Genomic DNA, 18,059 nt, shown 5'->3' with positions numbered 1-18,059 from the left:
GCTTTTTTATGCACTATGCACTATGCACTGACCAAAGTCATGCCTTTGTCCCTGCTAATTAACTTGTTGCGTCGTTTAATTAGCCAAGAGCCAGGAAGATAGAGAGATAATACTGGGAACTTTTCGCTCAACTGGATACAGCATTTTTTTAATCTCTCCTCTTTGTCCTAGTTGGTTTTTTTTTTTATATTTTTTTTTGTGCAGTAGCCGCCGCATTGTAAATTATGAAAATTAAACAAATGCCTGAAAGTTTTTTAATTAACCAGCGGTTAGCACTGAGAGTCCAGCCATCTCGCTCGCGCACTTCAACTGTCGCTGTCTCTCTCTATCCATCTCCCTCTTTCTCTTTCTGCCCCGCACTGACACTAATTGCGAACAAGCGCGTGAAATGTTTGCCAAAAATGTCAAAAGCTAAATGCGAACGCAAATAAATTTAGCATAAATATTTATTATGGCCAAAACGAAAGCGAGAGGGCCATAGTTCGAGAGAGGGACAGCGATAGCCCTGCAGTTTTGGCATTTTTGCTATTTCCACTGACAGCCTGACACTTGGCACATAAATCGAAACAGAAATTATGAGCGCAACAACACCATCAGCATCACTAGCACCACCATCACCACGCTGCATTTTTCTCAAAATTGCATAATTAAATTGCCCAAAAAGTGGAGCGTCTGACGTCACCGCCCCCGCCATCTCGCTCGCACCCACCAACACGAGCGACCCTCTCATTCACACTCGTTCGCACTCATTCATTCATTCATGGGGACAGGCGAGTCAAGTCGAGTCAACTCAAGTCGTCTTCGTCTCCTCTGGCTGGCACTTCTCTATAAATAATTGCATGCGAATTTGTCAAGCGTGTCAAGGCAGAAGGAATGCAGCAGCATCAGCATCAGCAGCAGCATCATCTCACCAGCGAAAGAGACGGCAACAGGGGCGGTGGAGAGGGAGATGGGAGATGGGTAAAGTATCTCGAGGATGCGATTCGCAGTCGCGACAAATTTGCAATGTCTTCGGCATGCAGAGTGCGGCAACTTGAGTGCAAAAGTCGCATCATTATGCTGCACGGCAGCCAGCTTACACATTACACATGTGCAATAAATAACCGGGCTATATGTTTGGATCTGAATGATGTGTGAAGATATTATAAGAAACTGCACACCGATGGCCAATTAAATGGGTCTACTCTACTTCTCGAAATGTACACAGCCTGAAAGGAGCAATAAAAGCTATAGGTAGAGTAAGATGGTGCTTCTATTTATCTACTGAAGCGAATTTCAGTCAGAGAAAGTCATCAAATTTCAACATAATCTACTGCAGCTAATTAAACTGTAATTAATTGTATACCTCGCCAGAAACTAGCATCATCAATCTTACCTATCTAATTTCATTTAACTTTTGCCTAGTCCTCCTCTATCTCAAGCTTCTCAAGTTATGCTCGCTGTTTTAATTTAATTTCAAAACCCCCGCTACCAACCATCGTAGAAAGTTTTTGGCCAAACAGCGGAACACAGTACACAGTACACATATCATGGCCAAAAATAAAATGACGCCAAAAATGGAATGGTGTGGAGAGAACTCTCTCTGTGTCTCGGATTTTGGCTAACTCGCGGCTGTCGCACATTTTGACATGTTGCAGCTAGCAGCCAGCGGAATGGTGGAAAATCAGGTGGGCTGGTGAAAGGTTGTGGGTGGATAAGGCTCAAGGCTGAAGGCTGCTGGTGGGAAAGTTATATCCGCGCTCTGTCTGGTTATTCGAGCAAAAGTTGAAGCGGTAAGCAAGCAGAAAATGTCGCGCGCCTGTCAAAACTGTTGAGAAAAAGGGTTTCCTCGCCGCCTCCTCGCCTGCACACCTGAATTGCAACTGTCAGACGTGGCTAAAAGTGTGTGCACTGTCAATTTATTGCTGCAGTTAATTTGCATGAAATGCCAAAACAACTTGAGACACCTCCATGGACTGCACACTGCAAATGCTAATACCATTCCTCGCCATCTGCATCAATTTGATATGGCGTATGGCGTCTGCCGTCTGGCGAGCATTTCAATTAAATTAGAATTTCTCTTGGTGTGTAATTTAAAACTATTTTGCATAGAAACTAAAGTGCGTCTAACTCTCTGCCTTTCCCTCGCTCTGCTTTCTCCTTCACCTCGACTCCATTTCCTTGCTCTTTTTCAGCAGCTAGCTCTGCTCTGCTCTACTGTGCTGTGCAACCAACTTAAACTTGTTAAGCTTCAGGGAATTTTTAGCTTCGCACAGAAGAATCACCAGCAGCCAGCACAGTCCGCAGAGCCACAAAAAATGTTCGCAAAAAAAAAAAACACAAAAAATAGAAAAAATGTTACAATATTTAAAACTCAACTTGATATGCGCCTGGGAGCTTACTGCGTCTTCCTGCGAGTGTGTGTGTGCGTTTGATTTATAGTGAGCTGGGATTAAGCTGTCCTTGTGCTCTGCAAGAATGTTGTAGGAAATTTTTAGTACAATGCACAGGAGCAGACGGCGTACCACTTGGCCTGGCCTAAGACAACTCGAGTTGCCCAGACTCGATTCGATGGAGATATCCTGCAGGATATATCAAGGAGCGGATAAATTGATAAAACTGAAAGGATTTTCTCTAGTCTTAAGATTTAGCTGTTTAAAACTTGCAAAGAATTAAACACACCTATTGCCAAAATTACAATTACCTAAAGCTCTCGATGAAGTTATGCCTCCGCTTCTAAAGATTGTATATCTTTAAGGTATTTTTTCGAATTCGGGCTTCTGGTTCACCTCTTCCACCATTACTTCCAAGTAATGTAATCGATTTTAGACCAAGCCATTCCCTAGAATCATCAAGCCGAAGCCATTTCCCTGGCGGTTCAATGGACTTTTAATCTAATTAGCCCATTGTGAGCATAAGACCCTAGAAAACGAGCACCACGCAAATCAATATAGAAATAAAACAAGTGTAAGAAGCAGCGTAACAGGAAACGTATGAAAAATGGCGGCGCATAACGATATAATGATATACCCATGTATGTATATTCCTTTGTATGTAAACGTTGTCTACGTATGTTTTTGGATATATACATATATATATATAGGTGTGTACGCAGTGATGACGACAACATCGCCATTGTTAATAGGATTACGAAGCACAACTAGAACAACAACAGTAGGTGGTGGGTGGGGGGAGGCGAAGTCGAAGAACGACAGAACGACAGAAGTAAAGCAAAGCTAACGGCATTAGCAATGGCAGAAAACCCCAAAAGCGAAAAAAATCATTTATAGTAAAATCCAAAGAACAAAAAAAAAAAAAAAGCAGAATACAACGTTAAGCCAAAACAGAAGTAACGGACAGGAAAGAGACGAGGATATGTACGGCGAAAGAGAGGGGCATATCCTTACAGAACGAGAGGGCAAACAAAAGTAAATTAGATTGTGTGGCCCATTAAGGCATTAAGATTTCATTGCACTCACCCTCTTAGTCGGAGGCATTCCGTAGGATAGGCCACCCCTACCACATGGGACACCGTTTGTTACCCTCGTGACAGAGCAACTGCGATACAGAGAAGCCCCTCCCCTGCCCTCCCCACCCACCGGTGGCATACATGTGCGGCACTTAAAGCGTCGCCGTCGCACTTTAGAGGTTTCGCTTAAGTCGCTTTGGCACACAGAAAGAAATGGCCCTAGGATCCTCCATTTGAATAGCACACACTTTCTTCACAGTATTGTTACTCTCCCGAGCAGAATTAGAGCGCATTGAATACCTTGCACTTCTGCATTCAAATTAAAACACTAAACAAGGTATTAAACAATTGCCATTCTGCGCTGCAATTTAGTAGTCTATCCCTCTAAGAAATCAATCAAGAATGGTGTCTTTAATTTTACCTATGTAAAGAATACTTTGTAACAAAATGTAAATACGCCATTTGTCGTGTTACAACAAGAGATCCTTTAACGAGAGATAAGACGCAATATCCATTCAATATTGTCCTTTTTCCCCCGGTGCACTCACTTTCTAAGCCTTCCAGCTACCCGCCCGTAGTGGTTCTGCCCCACACCGCACTACATCGCTTCATTTTCATTTTTTCGCACTTGAGCGTTTCTGTGTTGACTTGTTAGGCAGCTCGTCGAATCCTCAAACCCCAGGAAAAAATCTCGGGCTACGTGACTTTTTGCGGTTTGCTTGGATTTAGCCAGCGAAAAGTGCTAAAAATTGCCCAATCCGCAATCCGCCGCAACACCCCCATTGGGCCATCATTTTGTTTAATGACCTTGAAGCAGAAGCGTGAGTCGAAATGTATCTTGTATCTATCTGCCGGATGTCCTTTGCTCGAGTTTCATTCTATTCGCTGGAAGCTTCTAGTGGCCAGCTAAATTTAATGGACCGTGAAGCGTCGAGTGTGTGCGTATTCACTCTTTGTTTGCAGACTTTTAGGCGCTCGTCGTTGTTTGGCATTTGACTTAATTTAAAGTGCTGGCGACTAAGTGCAATTGGCTGTGAGATGACAAGGGTTGAGGGCGAAAGGCCGAAGGAAACGTGTTGGGATCGCAAACGCCAGGCTAAATAAACTAAACTAGGAAACTAAGTAATTTTCATGTGAACATATATAGGGAATCAGCCAGTCATAATTAAATTCTGGGCATAGAGAGCATCCATAAACTAATTGTTATTTTATATGAAACCCTTGAATAACCCCAACTATTTGTTACTTCTTCTATTTCCAGGTAAATTTCAAGTTACAGCGATGTCTATACCCAAATAACTCCCCCCTACCCCGCAAATGCCGGCCTTTGTGAGTAATTTAATAAATTTATTTGAGACACTCGAAGCCCGAGAAGTGTGGGGCAAGTTGAGCAAACATTTCGTAATTTTCAATTATGGGGAAAACATTTCAGGGGCCTTTGTGTCAGCAGCACACAACACATGGTCGTAAAATGTTTTGTTTGTCGGTTAACCGGAATTTCGCATAATCATTTGCATACATAATAAAAATTCCCCAAATCATGAGCAGTAGCTGGAACCTCTGACCAACTATTTATGCTGATCATCATTAACGGACCTTTCCGCAAGAAAAGCCGAGATTCAACGAACAAGAAAATTAATTTATGTGCCGAAAGGGTTGCGAACCAAGTCTCTTCCTTGTGCTTTCCCACTCCGTTTATTTGAGGGAAAACTAAACTCCTTGAGAGAGGGATGCTGCTGGGCAGGAATAGAAATCATTAATATGCTGAGCCGTGCATGTGACAAAGGACACTCGCTTTCCATGGACGACAACAATGCATAATAATGTGCTTATAAATATATTGTCCAGTTCGGAGCGGATTCGATGTATGTATCTCAAGGGTTGTCCATCTTATCTAGGGCTCTTTTCTATGCTTTTCCCAGGCCCAGAAACTTGTTTTGGATTTTTGGGAATTTTCGCAGTGGGCTTGTTTGATTTTTGGCGTTGATAACAAGTTCAGTGCACGAAGGTCAAACGAAAGTCGTTCACACGTTCAGCAAACACTCACACAGATCACACAATTAGCAGCTGGCGTTGAGTGACCATTTGCTCTCTGTCCAAAAGTCCAAGGATATGCCGAATGGCACAGCCATGCCACCCCACCGGATGAATCCTTAATAAATTCCGAAATGGGACACGCGTTTGCCACGAATCCTCCAACTCCAATTCCATCTTCATTCCATTTCCATTCCCTTCGCTTAGTTGTTTATGCACTTCCTGGAGACATTTTATAGTTTTTTTGTGCTCTGTGGATTTATCGCATTTTATTGAGATGAATTACACACACACACACACTCGCCCCCAAAATGAGGGTCAATGCTGGTGTTTCCCTTACAAGTATTAATGATATGGGATTTGGTCTGATCTACTCCCGATTCCTGGCTGTCCATCAATGCTGGGGCTTAACCCGAGACAGGACAGTAAAATCAATAGCATTCGCATTCGCAGCTGGGGGAAGAGTGCAAACAACAATTTTAATGTCCTTTCGGTCGGGGGCGTTCATAAATTTTTATTACGTAATTGAGTTTGTTCGGTTTAGTTCAGCCAGGGGTTGTTCCTGATGCTTGCAAATGTCTTAGCATGAAACAATAAAAGCAAATGTTGAAATCGTTGGAACCGTGGGGCCATTCTCTCCACCCAGAGCATTATTAATAAATACAAATTCGTTTTGGGGTAAACGGACGTCAGAGGGTTAGCTTTGGCAAAAAAAGGATCAATAAACGTTAGGGGAATTGCAGCTGCAAAGGGTTTAAGCTGTCGAGGAAAGTATGGAAATGAAATATCAGGAGTATTCAAGGTGTGAACATCCAAGTAAAAGGTATACAACGGATTTTATTGATACCTGTCAGTATCTGTTATTGAAGCCTACTCACAATATTCGGTTAACAGCGTTAAAACGATTTCTTATTCATTGCGTTCGATTGGCCACGAAAAAAGCGAGCAGAAGGAGCAGAACGAAACATCTGCATTTTCATTATTAATTGATTTAGCTCGCTTCTCCTTCTCAGTCCGCTTTCCTCCGCCGCCGCCGTCTGTCCAATATTTTGACAGCAAACACGCGCGCCAAAGAAACACCCAAAATACTTGCCAAAAGAAATGCCTGAATGGGAACAGATAAAGGAACAATAAATTTACATAAATTACCCGCATGAATGCCAAAGATTCTGGGTGGCGCGGACCAGGAGGAGGGAGGCACTTGACAAAAGTGTCCCAAATGGGAAGCGGCAATTCAATAAGGCGGAGTGAAAGGCAAACCTGAATTATGCGGCACGTTCCACACGTAACTGGGCTTCGGGTTTCGGGCTCTCCGAGGTTCTTTCTCTGTATTTGCCATTTATTTTTTTGGTTTGGTTTTGCTGTTTGGGGTGCCATATACGCATTATATGAAGACATGTCCCGTAAGCGGAGAATGCCGCGCAATTAGCATGCTAAGATGATATGATGAGGTACAAAGGACACGAGCGGCACACGCCCATAAATCAAGAGGAGCGGACACCGTTAGAAGGTGTCCCATAACCGGATGGATCTCAAGATCCCGAACCCTTTTCTCGCCCGAACAATGGGAAGAGGATTTAGCTCGTGGCGGTGAAAGGTCGAGGTGTCATCGTCCTTTATCCTTATCCCGTTTCCCAATTCGAGTGTCAACAATAAACAAATTTGTTTTACAATCCCCCCCGCCTCACCCTTCAAATCCCTTCACCGCCCCGCAATCCTTTTTTTTTTATTTTTATTTATTTATTTCGCTGCAGGACACACACAACCCTCGAGGAGTCGTCGTCGTCGCCGGCGTCGTCCTGGCAATCATGACATTTTCCCGCACCGACTTGTGTCTTTTTTACTATTATTGTTATTATTGTTTCATTTCGGGGAGCCGGCCGTGTAAATGTTTTTGTTGCCGATGGGCTGGGCTTTTGGCCCTGTCAAATTGCTGTCAACATTTCCAACCAGTTCCAGTTTAATAATGTAAAAGTTTTCCTTCACCTTCTCACTCACTTCTCGTCTCGTCTCCTCTTTCCACTTGGCGTTATTCCCGAAACTGTTGTCAATCGTAAGGCAGATAAACTTGGGATTTGTTGCACACAAAACTTTTTCGTTCTTGTTAATTAAACTTGAATGTGTGCGTGTGTCGGCGGTTTCCACGGGTAATAGAACCGGAAAATGCGCCAAAAAAGTAGCGACATCTAATGAGATTGCGGGCTCGATCTAATGGAGTTTATCCCACACAAAATTGTCTGCTGTCATTTGAGTTCTTAAATCGAAAGAAGTTTGCTTTAATTTATGCCTGGTTATTAGAAAACTCTGCTTTATAAAAAGACTGCAAATGTGTGTTATTATTAAGTCCTAAATTGTTTCCTAAAATATTTTTACCCTTAGCAAGAGTACAAGTTTTTACTTAGAATTACTTCTTATCGTCTAATTGCTTCCGCATTTTTACCTCCCTTTCTGCTGTAATTGGAGTTTTCTCTCTTCTATTTTACTTGCTAATTGGATCAAATCAACAAAATCCTAGCACCTCATCACTCTTTCAACCCCCGCTGCTCTTTTAATTCCCACTCAAGAGCTCAAGAGACTCACTGCCATCACTCAAAGAGAGACTAGCAACCCTTCGTTTGTTTTTCTCTTTCTCCGCCGGCTTATAAGAAAGCACTTCCGGTTCTTGGAGTTCTTGGAGTTGCCAGGAAGCCTTCTACAATGCAAAAATTCTTGGCTTTGATTTGTGCGCTTGACTTCGCACTTGGAATCGGAATCGGATTCGTATTCGTATTCGGTTTCCGTTTCCCCACTCTGAACCCCCCTCATTTTCCCTGGGGGGTTGGTTGTGCTAAGCTTACGTCATCAACACCATCGACGGGCGTTCTTTTCATGAGTCATCCCACCCCCTTGAAAAGGCCAGTGCACCACTATCCGATTTCAATACGCCCACGTAATTGCTTCCTGCAGATTTTCGGACATCGGAGCGTGCATAATTAAGCGCATTTGGATTGTATTTTGAGGCACTTAAAAATGTCGGACGGAAGCCAGTGGGTTGAAGGCGAAGCCCGAGGCAAACACCTGTCAAGTTTTTTGCAGCGCCCTCTGGCGACGGCCGTCTGAATCACACACGATGAATGGGCGGGGGTTTCGAGGGGCTTGAACGCCCCCCCGCTGACGATTTTGCCAATCAAACTTTGGGCGGTCTGCCGGTGACACAAGCTGGAAAACTCCTTTGAATCGATTAGGTGGGCAATCGATGGATTTTCACCGGTCCCTGCGTATTTATTGGCATTATATTTATAAATGCCGCAATGCCAGACCCAACTGCCAAGTGGCTTCCTGTATATCACAGTGATGTGTGCACTGAGCGAAAACTTAAATCCACTATATTTTCAATTCACAATTGAAGTGGACTTAGTACTATATATGTACGTTTTTGTTAAAGTGGATTTATAGATAACCCTTATGAGTACTTATGACTGTCTTATGCGGCGATCCTCTCTTTATCATGATTGTATATACTTGATCTCTTCATTTAAATTCCAAGCGGGGAACACAATGTACTCAATCATTTTCCTCCGTGTTTGTGTGTGCGCCTAGATGGGCTGTCACTTTTTCGGTTTCCTAAGCAGCAGCAGCAATAACAGCAGTGGGAAAACCTCATGACAAATTCATTTGACTTACACAAGACTGAGCTCCTGTGGCTAGCCAACAACAAAAGGTTCCCTCAAGTGTGGGCGGTGGGGTGGTGGTAAATGTGGAGGGAAGGCTGGCAGGTTTGACCTTGGATTGAGGTAGGTGACCCAGCAGGGGGGAAAAGTGCGGAAAATACTGTGATATACGTTGAGCTGGGATAAACAGGCTGGATAAGAGGCTTAGGGTGAACTTATGATGTGTTTTTCTTCGGAATCGATAAATATTTGAACCTTGAACGATGAATGGATCGATTAACCGGAAAATGAAAAAGGAAATGCCTTCTCTGGAATGTGGCGTTGTTCAAGTTTCTTGTGCTCTATGAAATCCTTAAAGGTGTGGATTCTTTCCAGCAAAACACTTACTTATACCCAGTGTGCTTAGCTTAGCCACCAATCATTTGTCATGCTTATAAAATAATAAATTGACTTGCGTTTCGCAATAAAATTCAATTGGTTGAGTGTGGTAAATGACGTGCCCTAGACCAGATATTGATTGAACTATCCATTTGTGGCTGGACATATCTCCGGCCACAAAACGTGGTCCAGAACATGGCATAATTGACCATAAACCGTCCATCGGGCAATCAACTGCTCACCGCCTGCAGTTTTTAATCAACTTTAGCGAGGGTAAAAGGTCTATCGTTGGCATAACTCAGTGGTCGGTCCTCGGTTCTCGGTATTTGGTCATCGTTAGAGCTAGAACTTTGTCCATCGAGCAGATGCTGGCCTCTAATCGAACAAAAAGTCCCGGGTCCAAGTTCGGGTTCGAGTTCCATGTCCACGTTGAGTAAACTACCCCGTGGAGAATGCTGGACCCAGGCAATGTCTTGGCAACCCCTGGTCCTCATTACAAATAAATATCTTTGACTATTTATAATGCCGCAGGGACCTCACCTTCGTCTCGAGTTCCCTGTCCGCCCGATTTTTGTGCAAATTATGCAGATTAGAGGGTCAGTTCACAGCTGTCGGTTCAGTTACGGTACGGGTTTGGAACTGCCTGCCTGGCACCTGGATTGGATGGATAAAAGTGTAGGTAGGCAGCCTTAAGTTGCAGCCTCCTGTTGCCTTGGATTTCCATAAGAATCGAATTTAATCTTTGGCCGCATAATTTGCCACAATTTATTGGTAAACGGGGGGCGTCCTCATTGAATCTAATTTGATGGTGTTTTCTGTGCCAAAAAGGCGCTCAAAATGAGTTCATAATAAGCTTATCTGGGTCACATGTGTTGGGCACGGCTGGTTAACTTTTTTATTTGGCGCCCGAAAGTGGGCCACAAACAATTGGTAAAACGTTGGCAACTGTGGGTGTTTCCATTTCTATTTTTCTATTCCCTTCTTTATCACCCGGCTTACTTTCATTGCCAGCAAACGTAGAGGCATTAATTTGTTTTAGTTTTGCAGCCTTATCAGTGGGTCGTAATTTTAATTGAGTTTTGACTGGTTTTTACAGTTTTTACAGCTTTTGGCCCGCAAAACAGCAGAGAATCTGGCATAGAAATTGTATATGCCACTCTTATCGCAACGGCCCTCTATCTCTCTTCAATATGTCAGCTCTAAACAATGACTTTCCACTCGAAGCATAAAATGTCAAAAGTAAAGCCAATTTCCTGACATATCGCTCGGGCTGTTGGAAAACGCATTCTTAGCCTGTGTTCGACAAAGCGCAACAAACCAAAAAAAAAAACAAAAAACAAAAAAAAAGATGGAGAAAGCCTGCAAACGCAAAATGCTTTGTTTTCGTCCACCGAGCAAAGTGCAGTGGTGTGAACGGGTGTGTGCGGCTTGATTGTAGATAAATATGACAATAAAATAGTCATAGAGCAAGGGCCACTGCAACGCAACGTTGTCAGCTTAAAATAGCGAAAATATTGCGGTACAGTTGGCTCCAAAATGTGCGCTATGTGCTTCATGTGTGACGTGTGAAAGGGCTGACAGCGATGCAAGCGCAATTTGGCGCCATCTGTCGGTGGGGATAGTAAACTGCTGTGGGCCACGGGTGGTGTTACGTAGGTGGGGTACAGATGGGGCATGAGTGGGTACAAGGGCAACGCACGTGATAAGCATATGAAATTTTATGGCAACTCTATTTGTAACTTTCACTGGCTGCACATGTATGCTTGTGTGTGTGTGTGTGTGTGCTTGTGTGTGGGTTGCCAACAACTTTTGCTTTGAAGTTTGTCTGTCTCGCTTGCACATTCGACAGCCACGCCAGGATCTTGCGCCCACCACCACCCACTTTTTGTGTGTGCGCTGACTTGGAAAATACTTTTTGTGATAACATTTTATGGCTTGACAAGGCAGCAGCATCTCGAAAAAATAGAGTGGGAAAACTCCGAGTTTCTTGCAATTTTTCCTTAACGAAAGAATTATAAAAGAAATGGCTGCAACTCAGGATAAATGGGCGGAGGAATGGGGGGAAAGGGGGCAAGGCTAATGGTTCCAGTGCAGGGCATCAATTTGCAATATGACAGCTGCCTATAAATAGCCAAATGACAATGCCAACTTTTGCATTTTCCATTCGACATTGATGGAAGTTTTCCCAACGAAGGTAAAATATTTGTACGTTGTCACTACAAATCTGCAAAATAAGTTATTCTTCTGAAGTATGGCAACTATTTGGCTAGATCATAGAACGTTGGCAATTCTTGTTGAACTATGTACATGGTAGACCTTGATATGAAAACTGTGCCAGTTAAATATTGATATAAAACTTTGATGTATATTTAACATGAGCCTTTAGTAACCTCTGAGCATCTAAATGTAGGTATTATTATTAAAGCATCAGTGGCAACTTTAAGGCCATTCACATTTTGATAAAACAATTGCGGTAGCTTACAACACTGGTAATTACATTTTAAAGACCATTCAAAGGGAATTCAAAACGCGAAATCAAGTGGAACTGGAACTGCGGGGGCGAGAAATAAGCACGCATGCTTATGAGGTCATTCAACAGTCATAAAGTGTTCGCTTTGTGGTTCCGCAGAGTCCCAAACAGACATTTGTCGCCCAGCATGCCCTCTCTCTCGCTCACTTTCTCCTTTTCCCCTCCACCCACATTTTATATCCGGCTTGTGTGTGTGTGTGTTTATGTGTGTGCAAATGCATTTGTGTTTGTCATTGCCACTTAGCCTTATTAGTATGTGCAGCGGGCAACAAGCAACGGGCAACGGGCGTCTGTTTGGCTGACAGTCGGTCTACCCTTTTTGGCCAAAGTGGCAATGAAGCTTGCCAAAAAGGATACACGGTGCACTGCACATGCCGCACACAGAATGGCACGCACACAAGCGCACTGCCCCACTATGGGAAATTTGACCACTTTTTCTGGCCTAAATTAATAACTCCAGAACGGGGAGAGATATTCAATTAGTGTTTTTTGTATGGGGTTACACTAGTCCATATCTTTTATGGTACCAAAAATTGTGGGCGTGGCACCGCCCTTTCTATTTTTTTTATATTATAACTCCAGAACGAATAAAGATATTTAATTTTTTTTTTTTGCAATAATTTGCACTAGACCATATCTAAGCGTACCCCAAAAACCGGGGGCGTGGCACAGTTCCTTATATTTATATTATTAATTTTCGTAAAGGCTTTCTTTCATTTTGTATGCTTTTTCTAATCTTAGCAAAAACAACTGATTTTGTGATAGAGTTTATATACTTAATTATTTTAATTTATTTAACAACAATAGTACTAATAAAAATAACGAAGCAATTCAGCAACCGCCTTGTTTAACTCTCGTTTAGCATGAGATTACTCTGAATTTGGAAAAGTAGGGTTAAGTCTAAAATCTATAAATTCTCCCAGAATCGGTAAAAGTGGTTTTTAAAATTACAATAATCTGAACAAGAATTAAATAAGCTACAACATGAGGTATATTTTATTGATGCAATCTGCTGCAATCACTTTAAATCTCTATTCAAAGTTAGGCATTATAAAAAAAAATACTTTTGTAAAGCAACTAAGATTTTTACTAAATTACTGGAACAACACTAGTTTTTTTTTCTATTGAATGTTGCAAACGCCTAATAGAAGGTCCACTGATTAAAATACTTTTTACAGAATGAAAATTAACGCTTTGGTTCCAAAGATATTAGAACTTTTGTAACGAAAGAAAAACTTAATGTTGCAGATTGTTATTTTGTGTACGCGCAACAGCTGTTTTAAACAGCTGATTTCTTTGTTGTGGCGCCATCTATTAAAATTTCTAGTACGCAGCACTAAAGATTGGTCAATTATGAATGCGTACACTAAATATTATTGTAATATTCCGACTTTCAGAAAATGGGTTTTGGCCAGAAAAAGGGGTAAAATTTCCCATAGTGTGCCCTCGCCTTGCAGCGTCATGTAAGCAACGCCAGCCAGAAAGTATGCAGCATTAAAATATATACACAAATACATACACATACATTTGGAGCCTGGGACATCAGACAGCTGCGCAATAACTGTACATTAAAAGTCATTGCATTCATGATATTATTTTTTATGTATTTCCACCCAGCGCTCGCTCACCTCTCCTTATATTTTTATATGTGATTTTTTACGAATTTTTTCCCTCCGTTAGAACTGCAATTTTTTCTCATTTCTTTGCCTGCTCAACCGCTGCTCATCATTTGCCCCGCCATTCTGTTTGTTTGTTTGCAGGCCTCTGGGCGCCTGACACGCCTACAAACACTCACAAAAAAAAAGCAGACACAACGAAATAAAAAAGTGCATTGTAAAAGTCCCTAAGCGGGCAAGCGCTAATGCTTTGTTGATGAACAAAAACCTCGGCAAAAAAAGAAAGAATTGCAAAATAAAATACCACACAGAGTGTGCTAAAAATATTCATAATATTTTTCGGTTACACTCAACAGTTGGATTTTTTTGCGCCCCAAACCAAGAGGCAGTTTAAATTGAAAAAAGGCAACTTGAATGAAAATTGTAACATAGGAATCACTTTAAGTGACCTGGCAGATTTGGAATTCTAAATTCCACATTCAAAAGGCTCTGTAATTTAAGGCTTAGAAGAAGGCCATTTTTGTCTTTAATTAAATGCCAGTTATAAACTTTGGCCACACAATAAATTAAACTCAAATAAAATCGTTTGACTAAAAATTACAAAAACTCTTCATTTACCTACAGGTGCGTTTATCTTGTAAGGACAAAACTGCAGACTAGGCAGAGCTTTAATAAATGAGTCCCGAATGCAAATTCTTGAACAATTTATTCGAGCTTAAAGTTATTTGACACTTGAAAGAAATGTGAAAAAATTATTGCAGGCCAATAAGCTGCCAGAGGCCAACAAATTTCTCGAAAACAGCAAAAGCAAATTAAATGCAATTCAATTTCTGAAATCAAATATCTCCGACATACAGTGTCCTCTATATATATATATTAGTATATACAAATGCATATATAAGAATGTATATATATTGAACAAGAAACACATGTTAGACAATCAAAAAGAAAGGAAACCGAAACAAGTTAACCACAAAACGGACAAGCAAGGACTTTTGGTGGTGTGAGGAAAGTAGAGAAGGGACAATTTTCCACTTGCTGGGCTTCTTGGGTTTGCTTCGGTTTCCGCAAACACGGCAAAAGATGTTATCCTTTATCCATTTTATTTTGCGAAAAATTCAATATTTTTCAAACAAACAACAACACCATCCAGAAGCAGGGGAACGCACATCGAAGGATAACATATTAAATTTGCCAACAGCAGCCAGCGAACAGGACTGGCAAAGGGACAATGCCATAAAGACAAGAAATCAATTTTTTTCTTGCGTAACGCTGAGCAGAGAAAACAATTTTCTAACAATAAAAAATTGCCCATGCGATCGAAGGACCCTCACACACTCACTTATGTGTGTTCTGGGTCCTTTAAAATCGAAAGCAACGGAAACATAGCCGGGTGTGTAGCAAATCATAAAAAAAAAAAAACCGAAGGGGGAACGGCATGATGAAGGGGCTCTGTCAAGTCATAAAAAACAGGGAAGAGGCAATAAAAAAGGGGGGAATAAATCGAAGGATGAGGCGTGGTCTTAGATATAGATCCTGGTCGAAGGACTCGAGATTAGTCGGCTGGCCAAAAGTGGGAACTCTAATTGAGGTGAAAAATCCCTGGCAAATGCCTTGGGTTCTCTCTTGCAACTGTCACAAACTTTTTTTGCTGGCAAATATGAAATTTCCTAAATTAAATTGTTAGTTTCTCAATTCCAAATAACATTTTATTTTAGTATTAAATATTTAACAGGAAGTGCAGTAGAATTCATTCTGCTTAAAGATATTTATTTGCTGCTCACATTCTCCACATTGGTCACACATGTCCCCTTCAACTAATAACGAGCCTCATTTTGTGTAAATCGATAAAGTTGTAACATGGCAACATCAGCGGCAAAGGAAAAAAGTTTATTTTTGTTAGCAGAAAAGTTTTCCTTCCGTTCGGCGGGGTAATATTATCGCATGTTGCAGTGCCGAGCGTGTTGACAATTGAATTATTTATGTGCCTTTGGGTCTGCGCGTCTCGAGGCGACTCTTTCGCTTCAGTCTGTTGGCCTTTTGTTTGCGCATTGATTGAATCCTTTCGATGTCCTGGACTCTCGCCCCATTGTCGAGCCAGTCCAGCTGATATGCGCTTTATGCAGTTTATTGGCGATTACATTCACTCAAGAGCACCACAACGTCCAATCATTTTGTCCCGGTCTTCGTCCTTGTCCTCGTCCTGGAGCTTATCCTGGTCTTGGCTTGGCTTTGCTCAACGTCCTGATGCCTTCAGTTTGATTGTCATCGTTTGTGGAAATTTGATAAGCGCTTTTTCTACTCGTGTGTGTACTTTCTCCCTCCCTCTTTCATCTCTATCTCCATCTCCATCTCGTAGACACGTTTGTCCTCTGTGTCTGTGTGTTTGTTTGCCAGCGAAACTTTGCTTGTTCGTGTCAGGACTTGGATCTTTTTAATAATGCGGGTTATGTGATGGATTTATTAAAAGCGTGTCCTCATGTCTCCGTTCTCCATTCCCCATTCTCCGCCTGTGTTTGCCATAAACTTTCTCCTTGTCCTTGTCCATGGCTGGAAGCATCCCTTTTCAATTAGTTTGGCGCATTGAAATGATTTAGCATGCCGGTATTGAATGTCAAGTGATCCATTGTATGGAAGTTTAAAGAGGAAACCAACTCTTTCCTTTTAAGTATGCCATAATAATTGCAAACGATGCCAAAGAACACAAACACACACACACACACACACCCACAGGCTCTCCCTAAGGACAAAACACATGTGGGCAATAAAATTTTTTATTCCCCAACAACAAGCAAATTTTGACCGCAAGCCTGTATGGCCACACAACCCAGAACCCGTTTTTATTTCTCATTTACGACCATGCAAATGTCTTCGAGCGACGATGTCGGCGGGCTTGGCGCCAAAAAGTCGGCAACATATGTCGGGCAACATGAAACGAAATCAATTTGCCTGCTCCCACGACCTTGGGGCCAGCCACCCCCAAAAAGGTCCGAAAGGTAGCCGGTGCACCCACTTCTGCGGCTTGTTATTACGGCATGCGACTAAATTATTATGGGGGCTCGTTAATTTGCGGACACTGCAAACGTCCACAGAAAAGAAATCGCAAATAATCGCATTAAATGGGGCCACGCCCGCTGCGGCGAAAAGGGAAAATCGATTAAGCAGTCGGAACCCCCCTCTGACCCCTTGACCCCGCGATCCCCAATCCCCCATCGTTGGCCTCCTTTCACATTACATTATGATGATTATTTTTATCGCCGCGTCACGCGATATTTTCCTGATGTCGCCGCCTTCTGCTCAAATGGCTTACAACGGAGCTGAGGAAACGGAAACGCCACCGAAACGTGTGAGTGTGTGAGTGTGTGAGTGGGTGTGAATGTGTGTCTGTCGATGTGAGTGCAAGTGTATGTGTGCGGGGCCTAGGCAAACATTTGCCATATCTATGGCGGTGTATCCATGTCTGTGTAAGCTGTGTAAACGACGCCGCCCTGCAAATGACTGCAGTTAAAAAGTCATCAATGTCTGCCAAAAACGAAGCTCGCCATTAAATGTTGCCGCAGTTTATGCCAATCTCCGTCATTGCGAGTGTGTGTGTGTGTGTGTGTGTGTATCTATGTGAGTGCCGATTTCGCAGCGCGGATACGACGCAAGTCAAGTTGAGTTAAGTTGAGTCAAGTCAAGGCTTCGCACTTCAATTATTTGGCCTTTACGCCGGTTTTGCGATGCTTGTGTGTCAAAAAGTTGAAAAATGTGAATGCTTAAAATTTATTTCTATCATAAAAGTAGAAAGCGCGAATGGGGGGTAAAAAACGAACAAAAACTGAAATACCGCACGCTTTTGGGCTTAAAAAAAATGCCTTTTAAGAGGGCTTTTCCAAAAATCCGCAACAAATGAACAAATAAGCGAACAAAACATTTCCATTGAAATGGTCATTGAAACCAATAGACAAAAGAATGAAAACGAATAAATCCAATTCAAATGCAAATGTTTCTCTACTTAAAACGGCTACTGGGTACCCATTGCACAATAATAACAATGTCCGCTCACATTTCCTTAGACTTAAGCCAAATCCTCCAGTTAGATACAGCCAACGCCGATCAAGTCTTCTTTGGCCAGATTAATCGAATCGCTATAGGAAATCCCACTAACAGTGCCCGGTTATCCCTTGCAATTTGTAAAGCGTCCTGGCCATGTGGTCAAATCATGGGAGGAAAAGCCTTCGGCTGGCTGGATGGCTGGCTGGCCTGCAGAAAAAAATCAATGTGCAACACGCACACACAGGAACGCACCGCAGCCTGTCCCACGGGGTCCCTGTTCGGGCGCCATGGCGTGCATTATGTGGTCATATGGGTGTACAGCACGTGTATGCTTGTTTGTATCCTCTCTCTGTGTGTGTGTGTGT

The 18,059-nt window shown here is 42.3% G+C and overlaps 1 protein-coding gene across 35 annotated transcripts in view; it reads left to right on the top strand.

Moving 5' to 3' along the window:
- LOC6531661 (protein muscleblind) overlaps positions 1 to 18,059 on the top strand; it is a 162,599-nt gene that overhangs the window by 108,748 nt on the left and 35,792 nt on the right. Inside the window, exon 2 of one of the 35 annotated variants that reach the window (XM_039372503.2) lies at positions 4,710 to 4,777. The exons of the other annotated variants lie outside the window; for them this stretch is intronic. Coding sequence (XP_039228437.1) covers positions 4,766 to 4,777 — 12 coding nt within the window. The 5' untranslated portion in view covers positions 4,710 to 4,765. The remainder of the gene's footprint in view (positions 1 to 4,709; positions 4,778 to 18,059) is intronic. 35 annotated transcript variants of the gene reach the window in all.

Source organism: Drosophila yakuba, chromosome 2R (assembly GCF_016746365.2).
Source record: "Drosophila yakuba strain Tai18E2 chromosome 2R, Prin_Dyak_Tai18E2_2.1, whole genome shotgun sequence".
In the NCBI taxonomy this organism is placed as follows: domain Eukaryota; kingdom Metazoa; phylum Arthropoda; class Insecta; order Diptera; family Drosophilidae; genus Drosophila; species Drosophila yakuba.
The sequence above is the reverse complement of the archived record's forward strand: the minus strand, read 5'-3'. Positions and strand labels throughout refer to the sequence as shown.